General features: G+C 37.2%; 1 protein-coding gene across 1 annotated transcript in view; it reads left to right on the top strand.

The window, feature by feature from the left end:
- LOC129928165 (uncharacterized) overlaps positions 1 to 17,657 on the top strand; it is a 55,382-nt gene that overhangs the window by 15,717 nt on the left and 22,008 nt on the right. The window contains exons 6-9 of the mRNA XM_056041164.1: positions 11,361 to 11,470; positions 12,049 to 12,194; positions 13,642 to 13,716; positions 16,436 to 16,584. Of these exons, the coding sequence (XP_055897139.1) occupies positions 11,361 to 11,470; positions 12,049 to 12,194; positions 13,642 to 13,716; positions 16,436 to 16,584 (480 nt within the window). The remainder of the gene's footprint in view (positions 1 to 11,360; positions 11,471 to 12,048; positions 12,195 to 13,641; positions 13,717 to 16,435; positions 16,585 to 17,657) is intronic.

Genomic DNA, 17,657 nt, shown 5'->3' on the forward strand with positions numbered 1-17,657 from the left:
ATCTGTTTCTATGTAAAAAAAAAAAAAAGTTCCCCTTTCAAACCTAGTAGTCTATAGGGCAGATGATGTAAAGGTCATCTGATTCTGTGGCCTACGGTTAACTAGGGTGTCATGTGGCCAGCACAACGACTAACCCCCTTTACTTTTCCCCAACTAACGTCAAGTACCCATTAGAGTTGGGTGGACTCAGAGGCGCCCAAGGATCCCGAAATAAAAATCCCAATCTTCACCAGGATTCGAACCCGGGACCCCCGGTTCGGAAGCCAAGCGCTTTACCGCTCAGCAACCGCGCCTCCTATCTGTTTCTATGACCGACTGTAATTAAGGGTGTCATGTGGCCAGCACAACGACCAACCTCCTTTACTTTCTCAAAGTATGTCAGGTATCCATTAGAGTTAGGCGGACTCTGGGGAGTTCTAGTTATCCTGAAATTTAAAATCCCCCCGGGCCCCCACCTAGGGGGGGCTACCCAAATGGGTGTCCGAAATTTATTTGTAAATACATAAATTAATATATTTGATTGACAAATAGTGTCAACGGGTGTCTTTTTTTTCAACATTTATGGATTAAAAATTTATCACAAAGATTAAACCTAGATCTAGGTCTATCAGTACGTTGACTTTGTTGACATTTTAAAAATATTTTTTCCCACAGAGATCAAAGTTTTTTTTAAAGTTAGTTTTACATTTTAAACTTTGTTGCCACGAATAAAACCGCATGATATACAGCGAATTCCAGGTATCTTGTTGCCTTTACTAATAATAGATCTAAATGGCGAGTATTTTATGGCTACACTAATTAACCTTGAAGCAAAATTTACAGAATCGAGTATAACATCTAAAAGTTATTCTTAATAATGCAAGAATAGTCCATTATTCGGGTTTGGCGTCTATAATTTCAGAATTAAACTTCACACTCGAGTTATTACCCCTCTATTCATCTTTCCTCAATCCAATGGAAACTCTATTTTTATTTCCATCTAATCCTTTTGCTTTCGCACAAAACATAAACAACAAACAATAACGTAATATCATATAACAGTGATGCCCAACCTTATTTGGTCTGCGGGCCATTTTAATTTTTGGCATTCGTGTAGCGGACCATATCACCAAAAAGGAAAAAAAAATACAATAAGCTATTTTTATTAGTTTTATTTGTGGACCTACTTACATAAATTCATGTGATGCATGGAGTTTATCCAAAACCATCTTCTGAATATTTGTCTGCATAGATGAAACACCAAGTCGGAGCACTGAATCTAGATGTTCATCCGTAAGTCGATTACGTAACATGGATTTCGCATATTTCATCACTGAAAAAGTTTATTCCCACAAATAAGTGCTTGAAAAACTTGTGATCACCCTTAACGCTTGTTTCCGAAGATTTGGAAAAGTTTCTTAGGTAACATGCAGTAGAAGTCAATAGTCTGCATCTCTTTAAGTTTGTCAAGCAGGGATGTCTGGCTTTGTAAGTCAATCAGTTCCAGTTGCAGATCTGTCGGGCACTTGACACATCGGCAGCAAATGGATTTTGAAAAAGACGGATTTCATTTTTAAATTATGAAAATCCACAAATCTTTCACAGAAATTATTCATCAAGAGCCTCAGAAGTTTGATAATTTTTTCTTTATTTAGCTGCTCATCATTTTGTAGAGTGGTTTAGGTTGGAAGTGTTGAATGAAGAGTTGCAATTTTGTTTGGAAAGCGCTCATGTCTGCACACACATGCGAAAGCAATGTGTCTTTCCCTTGTAGTTTGATATTGAGTTCATTTAGATTTGATGTGATGTCGCATAAAATAGCCAAATCCCACAACCACGAGGGGTCGTTCAGTTGTGGCACTTGTTTTGATTTTTCCATCCTAAATATTTCAATTTTGTGTCTCAAATAAAAAAACAACGTATTAATACCTTTCCTCGGCTTAACCAGCCCGCACTTCATTGTGAAATAGAACGTCTTCATATTTCTGTCAGAAAATCTTTGATAGTTCTGTGATTCAACGCTTGTGATTTGATGGAATGTACAGTACTGAACATAATCAGCATCACATGGTCTAGATTCAAAATCTTCCCTCAGAGATTTTGTTGGTGAATGATGCAGTGAAGCCGCAAGGGTTCAGTTCCATTCGACTCAACTTTTTAAAATAACTCTTGCTGTCAGTCCGCTGTGACATCCAGGCATATTTCTAGCGCCATCAGTAATCACTCCAACTAATTTATTCCAAGGAAGAGCAATTTAAAGGTCTTCTATGATGGCTGACACTTCTTTGAACATGTCTTCTGCAGTTGTAGTCCCATGCATGCTCCTCATAGCTGCTAACTCTTCTGATATATCAAAATTTTTGTTTGTACCGCGAATAAATACCAAGAGTTGCGCGGTATCAGTTATGTCAGTGGACTCATCAGCAGCAATAGAAAACATTTCGAATTCTACTGCTCTGTCTTTTAATGTGAACGGAAATTTTGAAGTGTCATGCGAGAAAAGCTGACAGCTTCTAATGCATTCTTCTTTTCAGGACACATTTCTTCCATCACTGCTAGCAAGCACTTTTTTTTACACATTCGCCATTGTATAAAGGCTTCACTGCTCTATTTAGGATGTGTGCTGTAGCTGGCCCTTATCGCCGACTCTTGTCTCTTTTTGTTAAATATTCTCGTCAATCCCACGATCTCTATTCGTAACTTGGCAATCTTGTCTTCATGGCTCAAATCAAGAATGTCACCATTTGTGTTTATGTATTTGGTTTCATAATGCCTTTTAATGTTATGTTCTTTAAAAACAGCCACACTTTCTTTACAAATGAAAAATGTTGGCTTATTATCGAATTCCACAAAAAAGTAGAGATCTGTTCACTTTTCTACATGCAGAATCCACTTTTCGTTTCTTAGATTTTCCCATTTTATTAAATCACAAACGTTAAACAATACGGTACCAATCGCTTTGACATTAAAAGAACACGACCCAAAACGAGGATTCAATGATGCTTTGTGTTGTACACACAATGTGTCAAGGACACGGCTAGCTCAAGACAGTAGCGGAATTTTTCAAGATTTTAAAAATAGCTGTCAAGTCTTATCTACATAAAAAAAACAACACTTGTGTTCTTACAATAAAAAAAAATTGAATATGAATATTAGAATACCAAACATAAAGATGGAATTCACCAAATAAAGAGTGAGAATTCTAACTTAAAGAAAATATCAATCGTAACTTTCTCAATTTTACATTTTTTTAATCATTTTGTTCCAATGTTTTGGCGGGCCGGATTGAAGCACGTCGCGGGCCGGATCTGGCCCGCGGGCCGTAGTTTGGGCATCGCTGTCATATAATATTAGCACATCCTTCCTTTTGAAGTTATTATCACACCCTTCCTTTTAAAGTTCTTAAAAGTGATATCTACCATTTGCGGGGCCCTATGCAAAACGGATCGCGCGGGGCCTAGTCTGGGTAGGGATGAGCATAATGTCAATATTATTTTTTTTGAATTAGAAAATAGGCCTACTTTCGTCTTTGCAATAAATTTTTATCAAATGAAAGCTCGCAATGCCACTTTTTATTTATTAGCACCCCAAAATGTCAATTTCGTCTATTCTTCAGGAGATTTGAATAAATTCAAAAAAAGTTCAGGACTTTATCGTATATTTTGCCTTTTCATGAGATTTCCTGGAGGCCCTGGAAAATCAGGAGGTCACGAAAACCCTGTTATTTTATATAAGTTATAATGGTTTAATTTAATAATGTACACTTAGAATTAGCGCGTGTCCTATGAAAGCGCGGGGCCCACTGCGACCGCATAGGCTGCAGTGGCCTAATGCCGGCCCTGTCTACTAGGAACTTTAACAATTCGTCCACTTCTGGTTGTCTTGACTGGCACAACAAGTTCTCTAGACGTTGGTCTATAACTGTCTGTTTCGTTTGTTCCAACAGTTTGCAGTTCATTGTCTCCATCGGTATCATAGTACCCAGAGATGTCTTCATCGAAACTCTTATTCAAAAAGCGTTGATTTCTTCTGTATGTTTTTCCGTTTGTCTTTATGATGTAAGATCTGGGTGCTGAATGTTTTTTATGACAACTGCTTTCTGCCATGTTTGACCTAGACGAACTCTCCGACAGAATAATCTTTAGGTAGTCTTGCTTTTGCATTGTATTTCACTTTGCTTTTCATCTGTCGTAATGTCTCTGCATTTTCAGCTACCGATGGTTTCAATAGTTTGGGATCAGTTCGAATGATTCCCTGAGTCTTCTACTCGTCACCAGTTGTGATGGTGAATACGGCAGTCCACTTATCGAAGTATTTCTATACTCGAGCATAACGAGATATGGATCTTTCCCACTTTTGTATGCTCTGAATCCTTTTGCTTGCGCACAAAACATAAACAACCAACAATGACGTAGTACCATATAATATTAGGACAGAATCTTCTTCATGCAGTGGAAAATTAAGAATTTTTTGCCTATCTTGAATTCTGGTCAAAGCTCTTGCTCCCAATTAATATAGTTCGGAAGAAACTACAAAAGTCTGGACTGCATATATGGAAAGCTGCTAAAGAAATTAGTACCCTTTCATGCTTTCTGCAAAATGATGAGAAACTGACAAAAACCCAATCCATCAAAAAAGCAAAAGCAAAAAAAGTGAATACTATGGATTCCCTGTAATCCCTGGAAGCGTGGTCGAGAGGCTAAGTGCGCTTGTACTTGGCTTGTCTTGGCTACCTAGAAGGGGACTCGAGGTTCGACACCCGACTCGGCCAGAGTTGCGTTTACTGAGCGCCTAAAGGCAGAACGGAAAACCAACTCCTAGATTGGACCAAAGCGCTCTGAGCATGCTATAAGCATGAAAGTAACGCTATATAAAAGCTATAATAATAATAATCAAAACAACCAGAAGAAAGAAAAGACTTGATGGGAAGTTGAGTTCTAATGTAGGACTGTCAATAGAACTGCAATTCAAACGTGTTGCGACAGAAGTGCTGGACAGATTTCATATGGAGATGAAGGGCATATTTCAAAGGCTGGAAAGAAAATGGATACCTTTGGGTTTCTTCTTGAACCAAGACACATGTTAGGTGAAGACCCGCTTATGACAAACTGTGCTACTTTTCCTGTTTGTATGATGAAATAAATGGAAAATCGCTTTTTCAATGATGTCATTGATGCACGAGCACTTTTCATCAACAAACCAGTAATACAATCACCAATAGACATATTGAGGAAACAGGCTTCATATGGGAATTACGTGTGCTCAAACTTTGCAACCTCCTCCGAATACTGCTAACTCAGGCCACTTCCATTACGTCATGTGAGAGATCATTCTCAAAGACCAAGTTCATCAAAAGCTATCTCAGGAGCACAATGACACAAGAAAGGCTTATCATGGCTTTAATGTCAGTGAAGTCACAAATACTAGAAAGTATCGATGTAGTTGATGTTATAGATGTCTTTGCTGCGCAGAATGCACGGCGTGAAGCGATATCAATTGAGATTTGTCACTTGTGCATTATTTAACTAATAAACAAAGCTTTTATTCATTAAAAGAGTCTTGATTACTTTTTGTTAAGTTTACTGATATACTGAACCAATTTGATTTGGGTCTTATATATTTTTGCGTACATTATTCCATGTCATATGTCGAATGTCAAAATGCAAGGGGCCCCCAAAGAGGTCAATCCCCCCGGGCCCCCAAATCCCTAGTTACGCCCCTGTGCGTAGCTAAGAATTTTGGGCCCGGGGGGGACTTGACCTCTTTAGGGGCCCCTGCATTTTGACATTCGACATCATGAAATGTTATAATGGTGTTATATTTAATGTAAAAAAAAAAATTTCGGACACTCATTTTTGGGCCCTCTAAAGTGGGGGCCCTGGGGGGATTTTCCCATTTGGACCCCCCTCCCACCACCCTAACTGCGCCATTTCTCAGTATGTCATTTCTGACATAGAAGCAAACATATTGGCATTCATCTGTTTGACTTTGTCCTAACACCATGTCGCTTACACTTGACACTGGCTATAACACCCGGAAGTATGACCCCCCTGACATTCTTACCTCTGACCACAAGACAAAGTGTATGACTAATCGTTTTGAGGAATGAGCTAACCCACTCACCTCTTGAGGAGTGAACTAATCCACTCACCCCCCTTGAAAAATGAACTAACCCACTTACGCTTTCCCGAAGTGACATTCAAGACTATACAACGTTCATAACAAGTTTCTCGCGTTCAGTCCAGCTCCCCTAACTGTACTTGATGGGGTATTGATCAAGGGTAGAGAAAGAGTACAACTTTTTATCAGTATATGAACCCCCTTCTCCACCCCCCCCCACGGCCTAAGGGATGGTCTAGTGTCCGGTTGGTTTCTATCAAACGATCGATATCTTTCAGTGACCTTTGTGACCAGTAACACGTCGTCAAGTTGAAGGGGCTAGCACGGAAGTAGATTAACAAAACAAGTGAATAGACAGCTACAATCTGCGTAGCTTTAATGATTAATACAAGTGTTATGAATGGCTCGTATGTTGACATTTTACAGTAGAGCACATCACCTATTAAGAATTAACAGTGCCGTATATTTCTGTTCTGGATTTCTGATGTATGTGTTTTGTAATATTTGCGACATTTAGAGTTGGATCTTTGAACTTTGTATTATTCAACATTTAATAGGTTTAGTTCATTGTAAATAATTGATTTTCTTTTTTCATTTATTGTTTTCATTTCGTCTACTCAGCTTCTATTTTAAGTTTTAATATAGCAAAGGGCGGAGAGTTGTGTCCCCTGCCATGTAAATCGATATGACTCAACAACCACAGTACGTGTCGTTATAAGCCTCAATTGTATGTATGTTATACAGCACTTTGTGACTGAATGCAACAGATGGGCGTCAGAAAAATGTATTACATTGAATACACTCAAGATTGTAGATAATGCAAATTCAGAAATCTAGAATGTTTTCTTAAACTCAAGTTATTCTTACTGCTTTGGAATTTATTTATTTTTTTTTGTTTCGGTTGAGACTTGTGATTGCTGTATTGATATTCTTAGAATTATTGACCTGTTTTTATTATCTAAATGAGTACATCGGTTTAAAAGTGTGGCCATTTGTTATAGGTAGCGCAGTGATTATTCTTTAAGAAGGATAAGGTGTTTATTATTAGGACTAAAAATTGTGGTTTAGTAATTACAATAAATATTATTTTACCTGTTAATGACCATAGGTCTACATATGTTTTGTTTACTTCTGTAATAGAGAAATGCCATGATATAAGAAATATAAAGTAAATTAAAATTCCCCTTTCAGACCTTGCGATCTATAGGGCAGACGATGTTAAGGTCATCAAACCACCTTTACTATCTCCAACTAAAGTCAGGTACCCATTATAAATGGTTGGACTCAGGGGCGCCCTGAAATCCCCGACATTCGAAATCCAAGTCTTCGCCGAGGTTTGAACCCAGGACCCCAGGTTCGGAAGCCAAGCGCTTAACCGCTCAGCCACCGCGCCCCCATATTGATCTTCAAAACAAAATATTTCCAATGAGCTATCTTGTATATACACGCCATTGTTAATTAAAGGCGTCCCAAATTTCATTCAATGCTAAGTATAGACTAAAATCCAGTAGTTCTTGAAACTTGCTAGACATTCTAGAACTTAATGTAACATAAACATTGGATTAGTTGGACTGAGTTGATACAATCTGCTTGACTTTGTTTCATATAAAACATGAACATGGACTAAAACTTTTTAATTGTATTTGGATATCAATATGGACAAACTCAGTAGATAGTGTTTGTTAACTCTTTCTCTCCGTAATTGTTTTTCCACGTTTTGAAGGAATTCTTCATTTTGCTCATTACTATTTCACTACCCTTGTTATGATTGGGCTTCAATAGCTTTGTTGTTTGTTATCAGAAAATGTTGAATTTGGTACAGAACTAAAGGGGATTGCATGCTCTTTTTATATAATTCAAAGTCAAGTTTAAACAATTAAAAATTAATTTAATTTAATGAGGTAAAAATCAACGATGGCATCGTCGATTAGGAGAGAAAGAGTTAATGCTTTTTTCTTTGACTAGTGCATGATCACGATCAATGCACTGGAATTAAGCAGATTTATTTTTAACCCTTAAAGTGCTGAGCTGTTTTACTGTGAGTGCAAAAAAAATGAAATTACAATTCTGATGTTTAGAGGCTAAACTACCACACGCGTTTTAAGGGTTAAAAAGCACTGTGCAGTCCATGGGCAATGGTGGCTGAAGATTTAAGCGTCTGGCCACTTGAGTTCAAATCCTAGTGAAGATTGAGATTTTCAATTTCATCCTATTTAAGACACTAGCTCTAATAGGTGTGAGTTGTGGAGGAGGTGTGCTGGCTGGTATAGCGCTTAGCTTAAAAACACATGGGTCTTGTGTTCCAATCCTGGTGGTGACTGAGATTTTAAACTTCGATATTTTTTTAGGATCCCTTGAGTCCACCCAACTTTAATGGTACCTTACCGTCGCTGGGGAAGAAATGGTGGTAGGTCATTGTGCTGGCTTGTTGACAAAGTCTAAAAGGTGGTTGGTCATTGTGCTGGCCATTTGACAAAGTCTAAAAGGTGGTAGGTCATTGTGCTGGCCACTTGACAAAGTCTAAAAGGTGGTAGATCATTGTGCTGGCCACTTGACAAAGTCTAAAAGGTGGTAGGTCGTTGTGCTGGCCACTTGACAAAGTCTAAAATGTGATAGGTCATTGTGCTGGCCACTTGACAAAGTCTAAAAGGTGATAGGTCATAGTACTGGCTACTTGACAAAGTAAATTTCAGATATAATAGATGCTATAATGCCACGAAATTCAAAAGATGATTGTAAGTTTATGGTCTCTTTCCAATATAATAGATTCTGATAACACGAAATTCAAACGAGCTCTTTACTTTGTAATGCACAGTGATTAATGACATACTGTTGTATATTGTACTGAACTCTGATACCACTGCACTGTGCACTGACATAAATATGAGACTAACTTAAAACTTTTCATTTCAAAGTCTCTGGCGTAGTCCTCGTCACTGCGCTTAATGAACGGGTTGTGATGTGATTGTTTACCTTGACAAATAGCGTACACACATACACCTACATGCACATAGACACACTGTCAATGTGAACACATCTGTTAAATCAAGCCAGGAGGTCATGTAAACAATATTGTGTTCGAACTTATACACGGATATAGACGGGCCTCACTACTGCACTATATATTCTGTTCTGGGTTTGTGGTTCGACAAAGCTTTCAAGACATGGGCTGTCGTGAGGTAATTGTTTACCTTCTAAATACCTATTTATGCTGTGCATGCTTTCAATCTTTAAGGCTCAAACTGACATGTCAATGACAGTTCAAAAAGGATATGTCATTGATAGTTCAAAATGACATGTCAATGATAGTTCAAAATGACATGTTAATGACAGTTCAAAAGGACATATCAATGACTGTTCACACGAACATCTGATCAAGGTGTGACCATTTAACCCAACGCGTGACCTAGTGACCAATGTGTAGCCTTGGAGGCTAGAAATGTGCTCAAGAGTATGATCTTGATGATTTAAAATGTAGGTCTACACTATCAGAAACAGAAGATATATGTATATGTTGATAATTTGTAATATATATATATATATATATATATATATATATATATATATATATATATATATATATATATATATATATATATTATGTTAGCTATTCGGCCATTCAGTTGAATAAATGGCTAGATAATGCTACTACACAAAAGAGAAGTAGGCCAACTTAGGAATTTTTAGAATTGATAACTCGTTTCTACGTCTGTGTGTGTTTGTCAGGGTTAGGGTTAAGTTTCCTTACATGACAAAGTGTGACTACATGCGGAAGTGATGTGATACCAGCACCCTTCATTACATTGTCCAATTATTAAAGTGTTGACATTATTGTAGTCATGTAGATAAGACGTCGTCTTGATACAAAGCCCTACAGCCGTCATGCCCAAGTTGCTGCCCAACCTAATTCAACCTGCGGGCCATTTTAATTTTCCAACACTCGTGTCGCGGGCCATATGACCGAAAAGGTACAAAAACGAAATGAAATCAACCTGAAACTATTTGATTAGAAACTTACATTAATTAAAGAGACATTGGGAGTTTATCTTTTTTTTTACGCGTCTGAATATGGATTCCTTTCTTTACTTAAAATGTGAGCAACAAAGTAGTTAGTTTTACCGCCGTCTCATTTTTGTGTGTGTCTTTTAATTAAATATTCTCATGAATCCTCCAATCTCTGGGCTTAGTTTAACCATCTTTTATTCGCGGCTCAAACCAAGAATGCAATTATATTTGTTTCATCATGCCATTATAATATGTTGCACTTTTTTTTAAAACCAGCTACACTTTATTTAAAAATCAAATATGTTGCCTTATTATCATGTTGCACACAAAAAGTAAAGATTCGTTCACTTTTCCAAGTAGATTCTACATTCAGAGTCCCATTTCAGAAACGCAGGAAGAGATACGTATTTCAATCTTTTTTTTATGAAGGGAGAATTTTCGAAACTTTTTGCTGACGTTTCAGCAGGTCAGATAGAACCACGTCGCAGGACAAATGTGGCCTGCGGGTCGTATTTTGGGCATCACTGCCCTATAGGATTGTTCTTGAAAGATTGATACCATGACACAATGTCCTGTAGGATTTTTCTTGAAAGTCTATTTTCCTTGACACAATGTCCTGTAGGATTTTTCCTGAAAGTCTATTTTCCATGACATTATGTCTTGAAGATTGTCATTGAAAGTCTGGTTGATTGTACAGAATGCAGATCTCATCTGGTGTGTAACCTTTGACAATAGTACACGTCATATTAACAACAACAATTATGAGATGAAAATCAGAGAAAAAATTTTGTCACTAGTCACTTTGGTTTAAAATGCTAGAGAGAATAGTATAAAGAGAATAGGTAGAAGAGAATAATATAAAGAGAATCTACTTTCGTCCTGAGAAAACTTAACTCTTTCATTTTTGTATATTTTCTACATTTTCTGCATTTTGACAGTCGACATCATGACATGAGATAATGGCGTTATATTTAGTGTAAAAAGAAATATTTCGGACACTCATTTGGGGGCCCTCCTCAAGTGGGAGCAGAGGGGATTTTCAAAGTTGGACCCCCCCATCTCCCCACCCTAGCTACTCCACTGTTCGATGTCCTCTGCCACCCCACCCACCATCGCCCTGCCAGCGCCTCCAATTATCTTTAAATCTGAAAGAACATTTGTACAAACAAACCATTAATATAATCTATTTTCTACTTTGTATAATCTAACATGTCATATATTGTACACATCAAGGACTGGATGTTTGTATATTTTAGAGTAAGACCATCAGTGGAGATGGCACCGACTTAAAACAGTTTCGCCAAGAGGCACTCGCAGCGCACAACAACAGACGTTCCAAACATGGAGCCCCGGCACTGAAACTTAGGTCAGGTTTTAGTCTATACTCTATTCTAGTGGTAATTCATTCTTTTTTGTTTGGTATCGAACTAGGGAAAGAAAATGTACTTGACAGATGAGGTGGTATAAGTTGAATTAGTCCCCTTTATACATAGAGTTAGTAGAGTTAGTTTGAAACTAACAATAAAACCTTCTATTTTCATCAGCACTTTACTAACGCAATGGTTTGTATGTCTACTTGAGGAGGCTTGAGTTTGAATTCAAGCAGTTAAATTTTTTTTTAAAATAAAAGCATTTACAAAGCGATCACGATAACATTTCCAGAGATGCCCTCTTCTCCCCCCCCCCAAAAAAAAAAAACCCAACCCTTTTCCGACTGGTCCAGACAAGTGATAGGATCATAGCGTTTTGAGAAAGCTTTGAGCATGGAATTACGCTTAACAAAAACAATTGGTAAAAAATATTTATAATCACTGTGACTTATTATTGTTGAGTCTAGATCTGTTACAGATTTGATCACAAGACTCATCCAAACTAATTAATACATTTACACTTCATACATGCTTCGTTTAAAAAAAAAAAGTATTTCTTGTGTTTGTGTTTCAGTGAAGACCTGAACAACTACGCCCAAAGCTGGGCCGAACACCTCGTCAAGACCAACACCTTTGCCCACAGTAAGTCAATGCTAAATGGATCCAGGATCGGAGAAAACATCGCTACCAAATGGGCCACCGGAGGAGCGGATATTTCTGGTATGGAAAATTTTCAATTCTAGATTTTCTTTTTTTTCCCCTTTAATATATATATATATATATATATATATATATATATATATATATATATATATATATATATATATATATATATTGTTACGTATTTCTGATTTTCTGGCTAAATGTACTAGGCACACAAATAAAAGAAACACTGCAAAGAACTTGACGACTCAACTTTCAGCTTTATATAACTTTATTGAATTATAACTATAACAATTCGTCACTGTAACATGTAGCGTATACGTCTTACATCGACTGTATCGACTGTAACGGCTCAAGTCCACTCTCTTCTACTGTCTCGCACAGTAGAGAACAGTATCGACGACTGTACTGACCCTTTTCACATGAACATCTCTGGTTTATAAAGAGTCCCTAATCGCTTGTCTATTGTTGCAAAAACACTGCTAGTACCCTCTGGAACAACATGGGAGGAAACATCACATCCTGTTGTTGTTTATACATGTCGATTCCAGAGGATGCCTGCTGCAGTGTCATCTCGCCGAGGTCACACGTATTGACCTCTAACTGTCACTGTTCATTTGTCACAATGCCCCCCTTCGTAAATCTGTTCGTCCTCTGGAACAACACGTGAGGCACGTCACATCCTGTCTTTGTTTACATGCATAGATTCCAGATAACACTCGGTGCTGTGTCATCTCGCCGGGGTCACACATAGTGACCTCTACCTGTCACTGTTCATTCGTAACAATATATATATATATATATATATATATATATATATGTGTGTGTGTGTGTGTGTGTGTCGAAATTGTTGATCCTTTCTGCTTGGGCGTCTTTGGTATGTCCAGACTTCCCGTCACGTGATACGATGGTCTTGGGTGTGACCTGCTAACCTAGATGGCGCTGTGCACCTTTTGAAAACACGTGTTTATTGTCAACAGTCTTGAAATCAATGTTTTTATTTATTGAAGCTGTTATAACGCTACAAAAGGAGGAATAACTCTTGCAATCATTGTGTAGGCCTAGGTCTAAACAAAATGTTTGCTGGTATAGTTGGTGGTCCGTTATAGGATCTTTTCAGAACGAGACAGCTGGGGGTCACTTACAAAGGCCGCGGGTTACACATTTGAGACCAAAGGTAAATCCGCTCCCGAGGACAGACGCAGACGGCGAAAAGAAAATCTTAATCGACCACCGGAGGACAATGGTTATGCTTGCCCTGAATGTAGCAAAATATGTAGGTCACAGCTGGGGCTGTGTAGCCACGGGAAATACTGCATTCCTTGTTAATCTTCGGACTCGAAGACAAGCCTTATATAACCTTTTTAAAAGCCTGACCTGATACCTTTTAATGCTATGAGACTAACTCATACAATTTTATATGCTATTTATTCTATTTCTATGCTTTTCTCTTTCTATGCTAGACTAGACAGAACTAGATATTGTTTTTTTTTTCCTTCTCTAGGTGAAGAGGTTACAGAAATGTGGTACCGGGAAATTAAAGACCATAATTTTTCTTCAGAGAACAATCCAAACTCTGGTAGGTCAAAACATTGTAACAAGCATTACATTACATGACTGCCTGGTCGTGCGGTTTGCGCGCTGGACTGTAGTTCGGACGTATCGATGGTCCCGGCTCAAGCCCTGCCCGCTCCTATCCCCCGTCGTCCTGATGGAGGTTTGGACTAGGAAGTAAATTATCTTCAACTCTGAAGGAACATCCGATACATGTAAAGCATTGTACAAGAAAACATTTTACAGGCATTTTTTTGTTTGTTTATTTAGAGAAATAACACAAAAAAACTTTAAGTGTAAAGTGTTAAAGATAATAATAGGCATAACATTGTATGCCTACGTGATAGGGTCTCAAGATGTGTAAGCAAGACATGTATTTACACATTGCTTTTTAGAAACGTTAGGTCTCTATATAGAAGATTGGGGAATAACGGGGAGTTAATTAGAAATGAAAAGTTGTACTTTATATCCGGTTGGAGATTTTTTTAATTCCGAAACCTATAAAATAAACTGGACACAGGGGTGTCTATACAGGGGTCCTTCAGTTAATAAGTTTTCAGCTTCATGTTTCATACTTTGTAGATCTTTTATTTAAATTAATAAGTGTGTTCAATCTTTTCATATTTTCTACTTTGAGTATTAAATTATTTTTTTTCGTATAGAAAATGCCTTTCATCTCTTCAACCAATCTAATATGTCTGGCAATACAATGGCATGCGGTTCATCGGATTTAGATTTTATATGTAACGTCTGAAAATACAAGACACAGTATTACATCGTTACATCTCCCCCCCATCCAACCAAGCATGCTAATCACAGTGGCGTCTGGGTGGATACGGTGGTAAGAGAAAACGCTTAAGCCAAACGGGTAGCGAAACAAAACTCCCGCGAGAGTGACTAAGTTGTACGAGAGTATTCCCATTGTGCGGGATTGATGAGGAGCTCCCGCGACCTTGTCAACAATCCAGGCGCAGTTCCTCATAAATGACAATCCCCGGCTCTGTCAGCCTGGTACAGAGAAGGAAAATGGCCGAGGTTCCCGGTTGTGCTCAGCCTTCAGCCACGTCTCGAGTCCGGAGTGCCCGAATCACTAGAAATGAATCGGATACGAACAGCATAGTACACCATTACCCAGTAACAAAAGACCTACTATTCATGATCATAACATTGGCCTAGGTCGAGTAATATTAAGATTAAACATGTAAATTCATACGAGTTCTAGTCTAGATATAGTAGATTCTATATCAAGATTCTATATCTAGTTCTATTTCTAGATCTAGACTTAGATAAAAAAAATCTAGACCTAGACTTAGATCTTGAATCTAGATTTAGATCTAAAAGTAAGTCTAGATCTAGCTAGATCTATGTCTATTTTGTATGATGAATCTAGATTTAGATCTGACAAATGAATCTAGATTTAGATCTAAAAGTAAGTTTAGATCTAGCTAGATCTATGTCTAGTTTGTATGACAATGGAGATATTAATTTTTATTTGTGAGGGGAAAGTCTTGTTGTTCACAATTGTAACTTAAAGTAGGTCAAGATTTTTTTTAATCTAATTTTGTTAGAAGAATAAATCTTTTTTTTTAGTTTTTCTTTATTACATGTAACTTGTTATTAATTTTAAATGTAAGGATAAGGTTAATAATTATTATTTTAAAAAATATAAGTGTACGCTAAATAAATATATGGAGATGCTGTAGTTGAGGGGTAAAGCACTTGGAACGGAAGTCCCGTGTTCGAATCCTGGTGAAGACTCTCGGTGGACCACATCGGGGGCCGATTTTGAGTTTGTGTTTCCACACAAATTGTTTTTGTAACCTTGTTTTTATTTTGGGGATATCTTACTCCTTCTTCCCTGGTGCTATTAGAGCATAGAATGGGTTGCCTGAGCTAGCCAGGAAAACCAGTGACTTGGCAGAGTTTAAGTCATTGGTTAATATGCATGACTAAATGCATGACGCGTAGGACGTAATCATCTTCTTTTTTGAAGTAACGTCTGTATTATATAAGATAAGAAGATATTATTAGAGGAACGGCACAAACACAATGTTCATGACTGAACCCTGAATACGGCTGCTTAACTAGCAGTATAAATATACAATAGAGCCTTCATCCGTAGAGTCTTTTGCTTCCTAACTATAGAAAACATAGAACATTATTTTGAAGTCTTTATACAGTTCAAAAAAGTTGGAAGAGTGAGAAACGATTGAATGGGAAAGATGGAGTGAGAAAAAGAGTGTGAATGAAAAGAATGAGTATAGATAATCATGAGAGAGAGAGACAGAGAGAGAGAGAGAGAGAGAGAAATAGAAGGAAAGAAAGTGAAAAAAGAGATTGGAAAAAGAAGAAGGGGGGAGGATACAGATGAAGAAATAACAAAAGAGGTGAAGATCGGGTTGGAAATTGATAGTGAGAAATAGAGAGTGAAAAAGAAGAAAGAGGGTGTAGATAAAGAAATAAAAAAAGAGGCGAAGATCGGGTTGGAAATTAATAGTGAGAAATAGAGAGTGAAAAAGAAGAAAGAGGGTATAGATGAAGAGAGAGAGAAAGAGAAAGAAATAATGAGAGAAAAAAAGATTAAAAAAGAGAGAATGAGAACGAGAAAGAGGGTGAAGATATAAGGTAAGAGAGAAAGAAAGAGCAGAACTAAGAGAAAAAGAGTGAGAGAAACAGGGAGCAGAAGAGAAGAGATTTAAAGACTATGTCTAACTTCTGATTGAATTTATTTTGTTTACCACCAGGCCACTTCACCCAAGTTGTTTGGAAGGGTACAACTGAGCTAGGCATGGGCAAGGCCAAGAGCACAGAAGGCAATGTCATTGTTGTGGGCAGCTACCGCCCACCCGGCAACATGAAGGGCGCATTCGGTCAGAACGTTTTGCCAACAAAATGAGGCCACAGTTGACTAAGTTGAACAAAGCAAAACAAAAAATCCTGAAGCTTTGCCCTGGAGTCTGAAGCATCTTTAAAACTTAACACAAAGCTTTTATTTTGCAATGTGATAAAACCTTCATTTACCATATCAGAAACATAAAGAACAATGACATCTTCTGTCCTTAATATTTACATATTTTTATGCTGGTTTTTTTTTTTATTTATTTATTCCACTTGATCTAAACGTAAAAACAACTTTCAGCTGTTTGAATATAAACACCTCTTTGCTTCCTTTCCTTTCATTCCCTACGAGTATTACTCTATCAGCATTAAACTGTTTGTAAGCCTCCTGTTCAAGCATAAGGTGCCAGTATCTCTAGTTATTATTTATTGCCTTGATGTGCTCTCTGCTGTTTGATACCTACTTCATGAACACATGCTATTTAGTACATTCCTATAGCTTCTAGTGGCTTCCTGAAATAACCCATTCATACAATAAATTTGCTAAATTTGATCACTATTATATGCATCAAGATTTTGTTTTAGCTATCAAAGTAATTAAAATAATAGCATTTGTGATTCAGTTGAATAGTGGCATCGTATGTGATATTCCACTGTCAGCATTATTTTGAAATATATAAAGAGTAAAAATTTAATTTCATTGAGCATTTAAAATTTACATAATTTAACTTTATTACGCATTTAAAAATAGACAAATTAATTATATTACAGTCATGAACTTCTGGCAGTAATCAATACCGTGTTCTGGATTATTTTATGTATGTATATATAATGTCTATTATAAGCTAACTTTGTTTCAATGTGTTTTAAAGCAAACATTCCTTTGTGTGTGTGTGTGTGCTACTTTAGTGTCACATAATTGTGTAACAACGTTGTCTAGTCAACATTACAACAAGTTTGTTGATGCACATAGTTGATACTGTAACATCATACATCTTGCTATTAAAACATCTGGCCCTCTTTAACTTGCGTGTTTGTTATCGCATGAAATTTTTTTTTGTTTCTGTCTTGTCATCGTCATAAAAAAAAAAAAGGGAAAGTCCGTTAGCAGTACTTGTTTTCTTGACA

The sequence above is a fragment of the Biomphalaria glabrata genome, chromosome 9, assembly GCF_947242115.1.
Source record: "Biomphalaria glabrata chromosome 9, xgBioGlab47.1, whole genome shotgun sequence".
NCBI lineage: Eukaryota > Metazoa > Mollusca > Gastropoda > Planorbidae > Biomphalaria > Biomphalaria glabrata.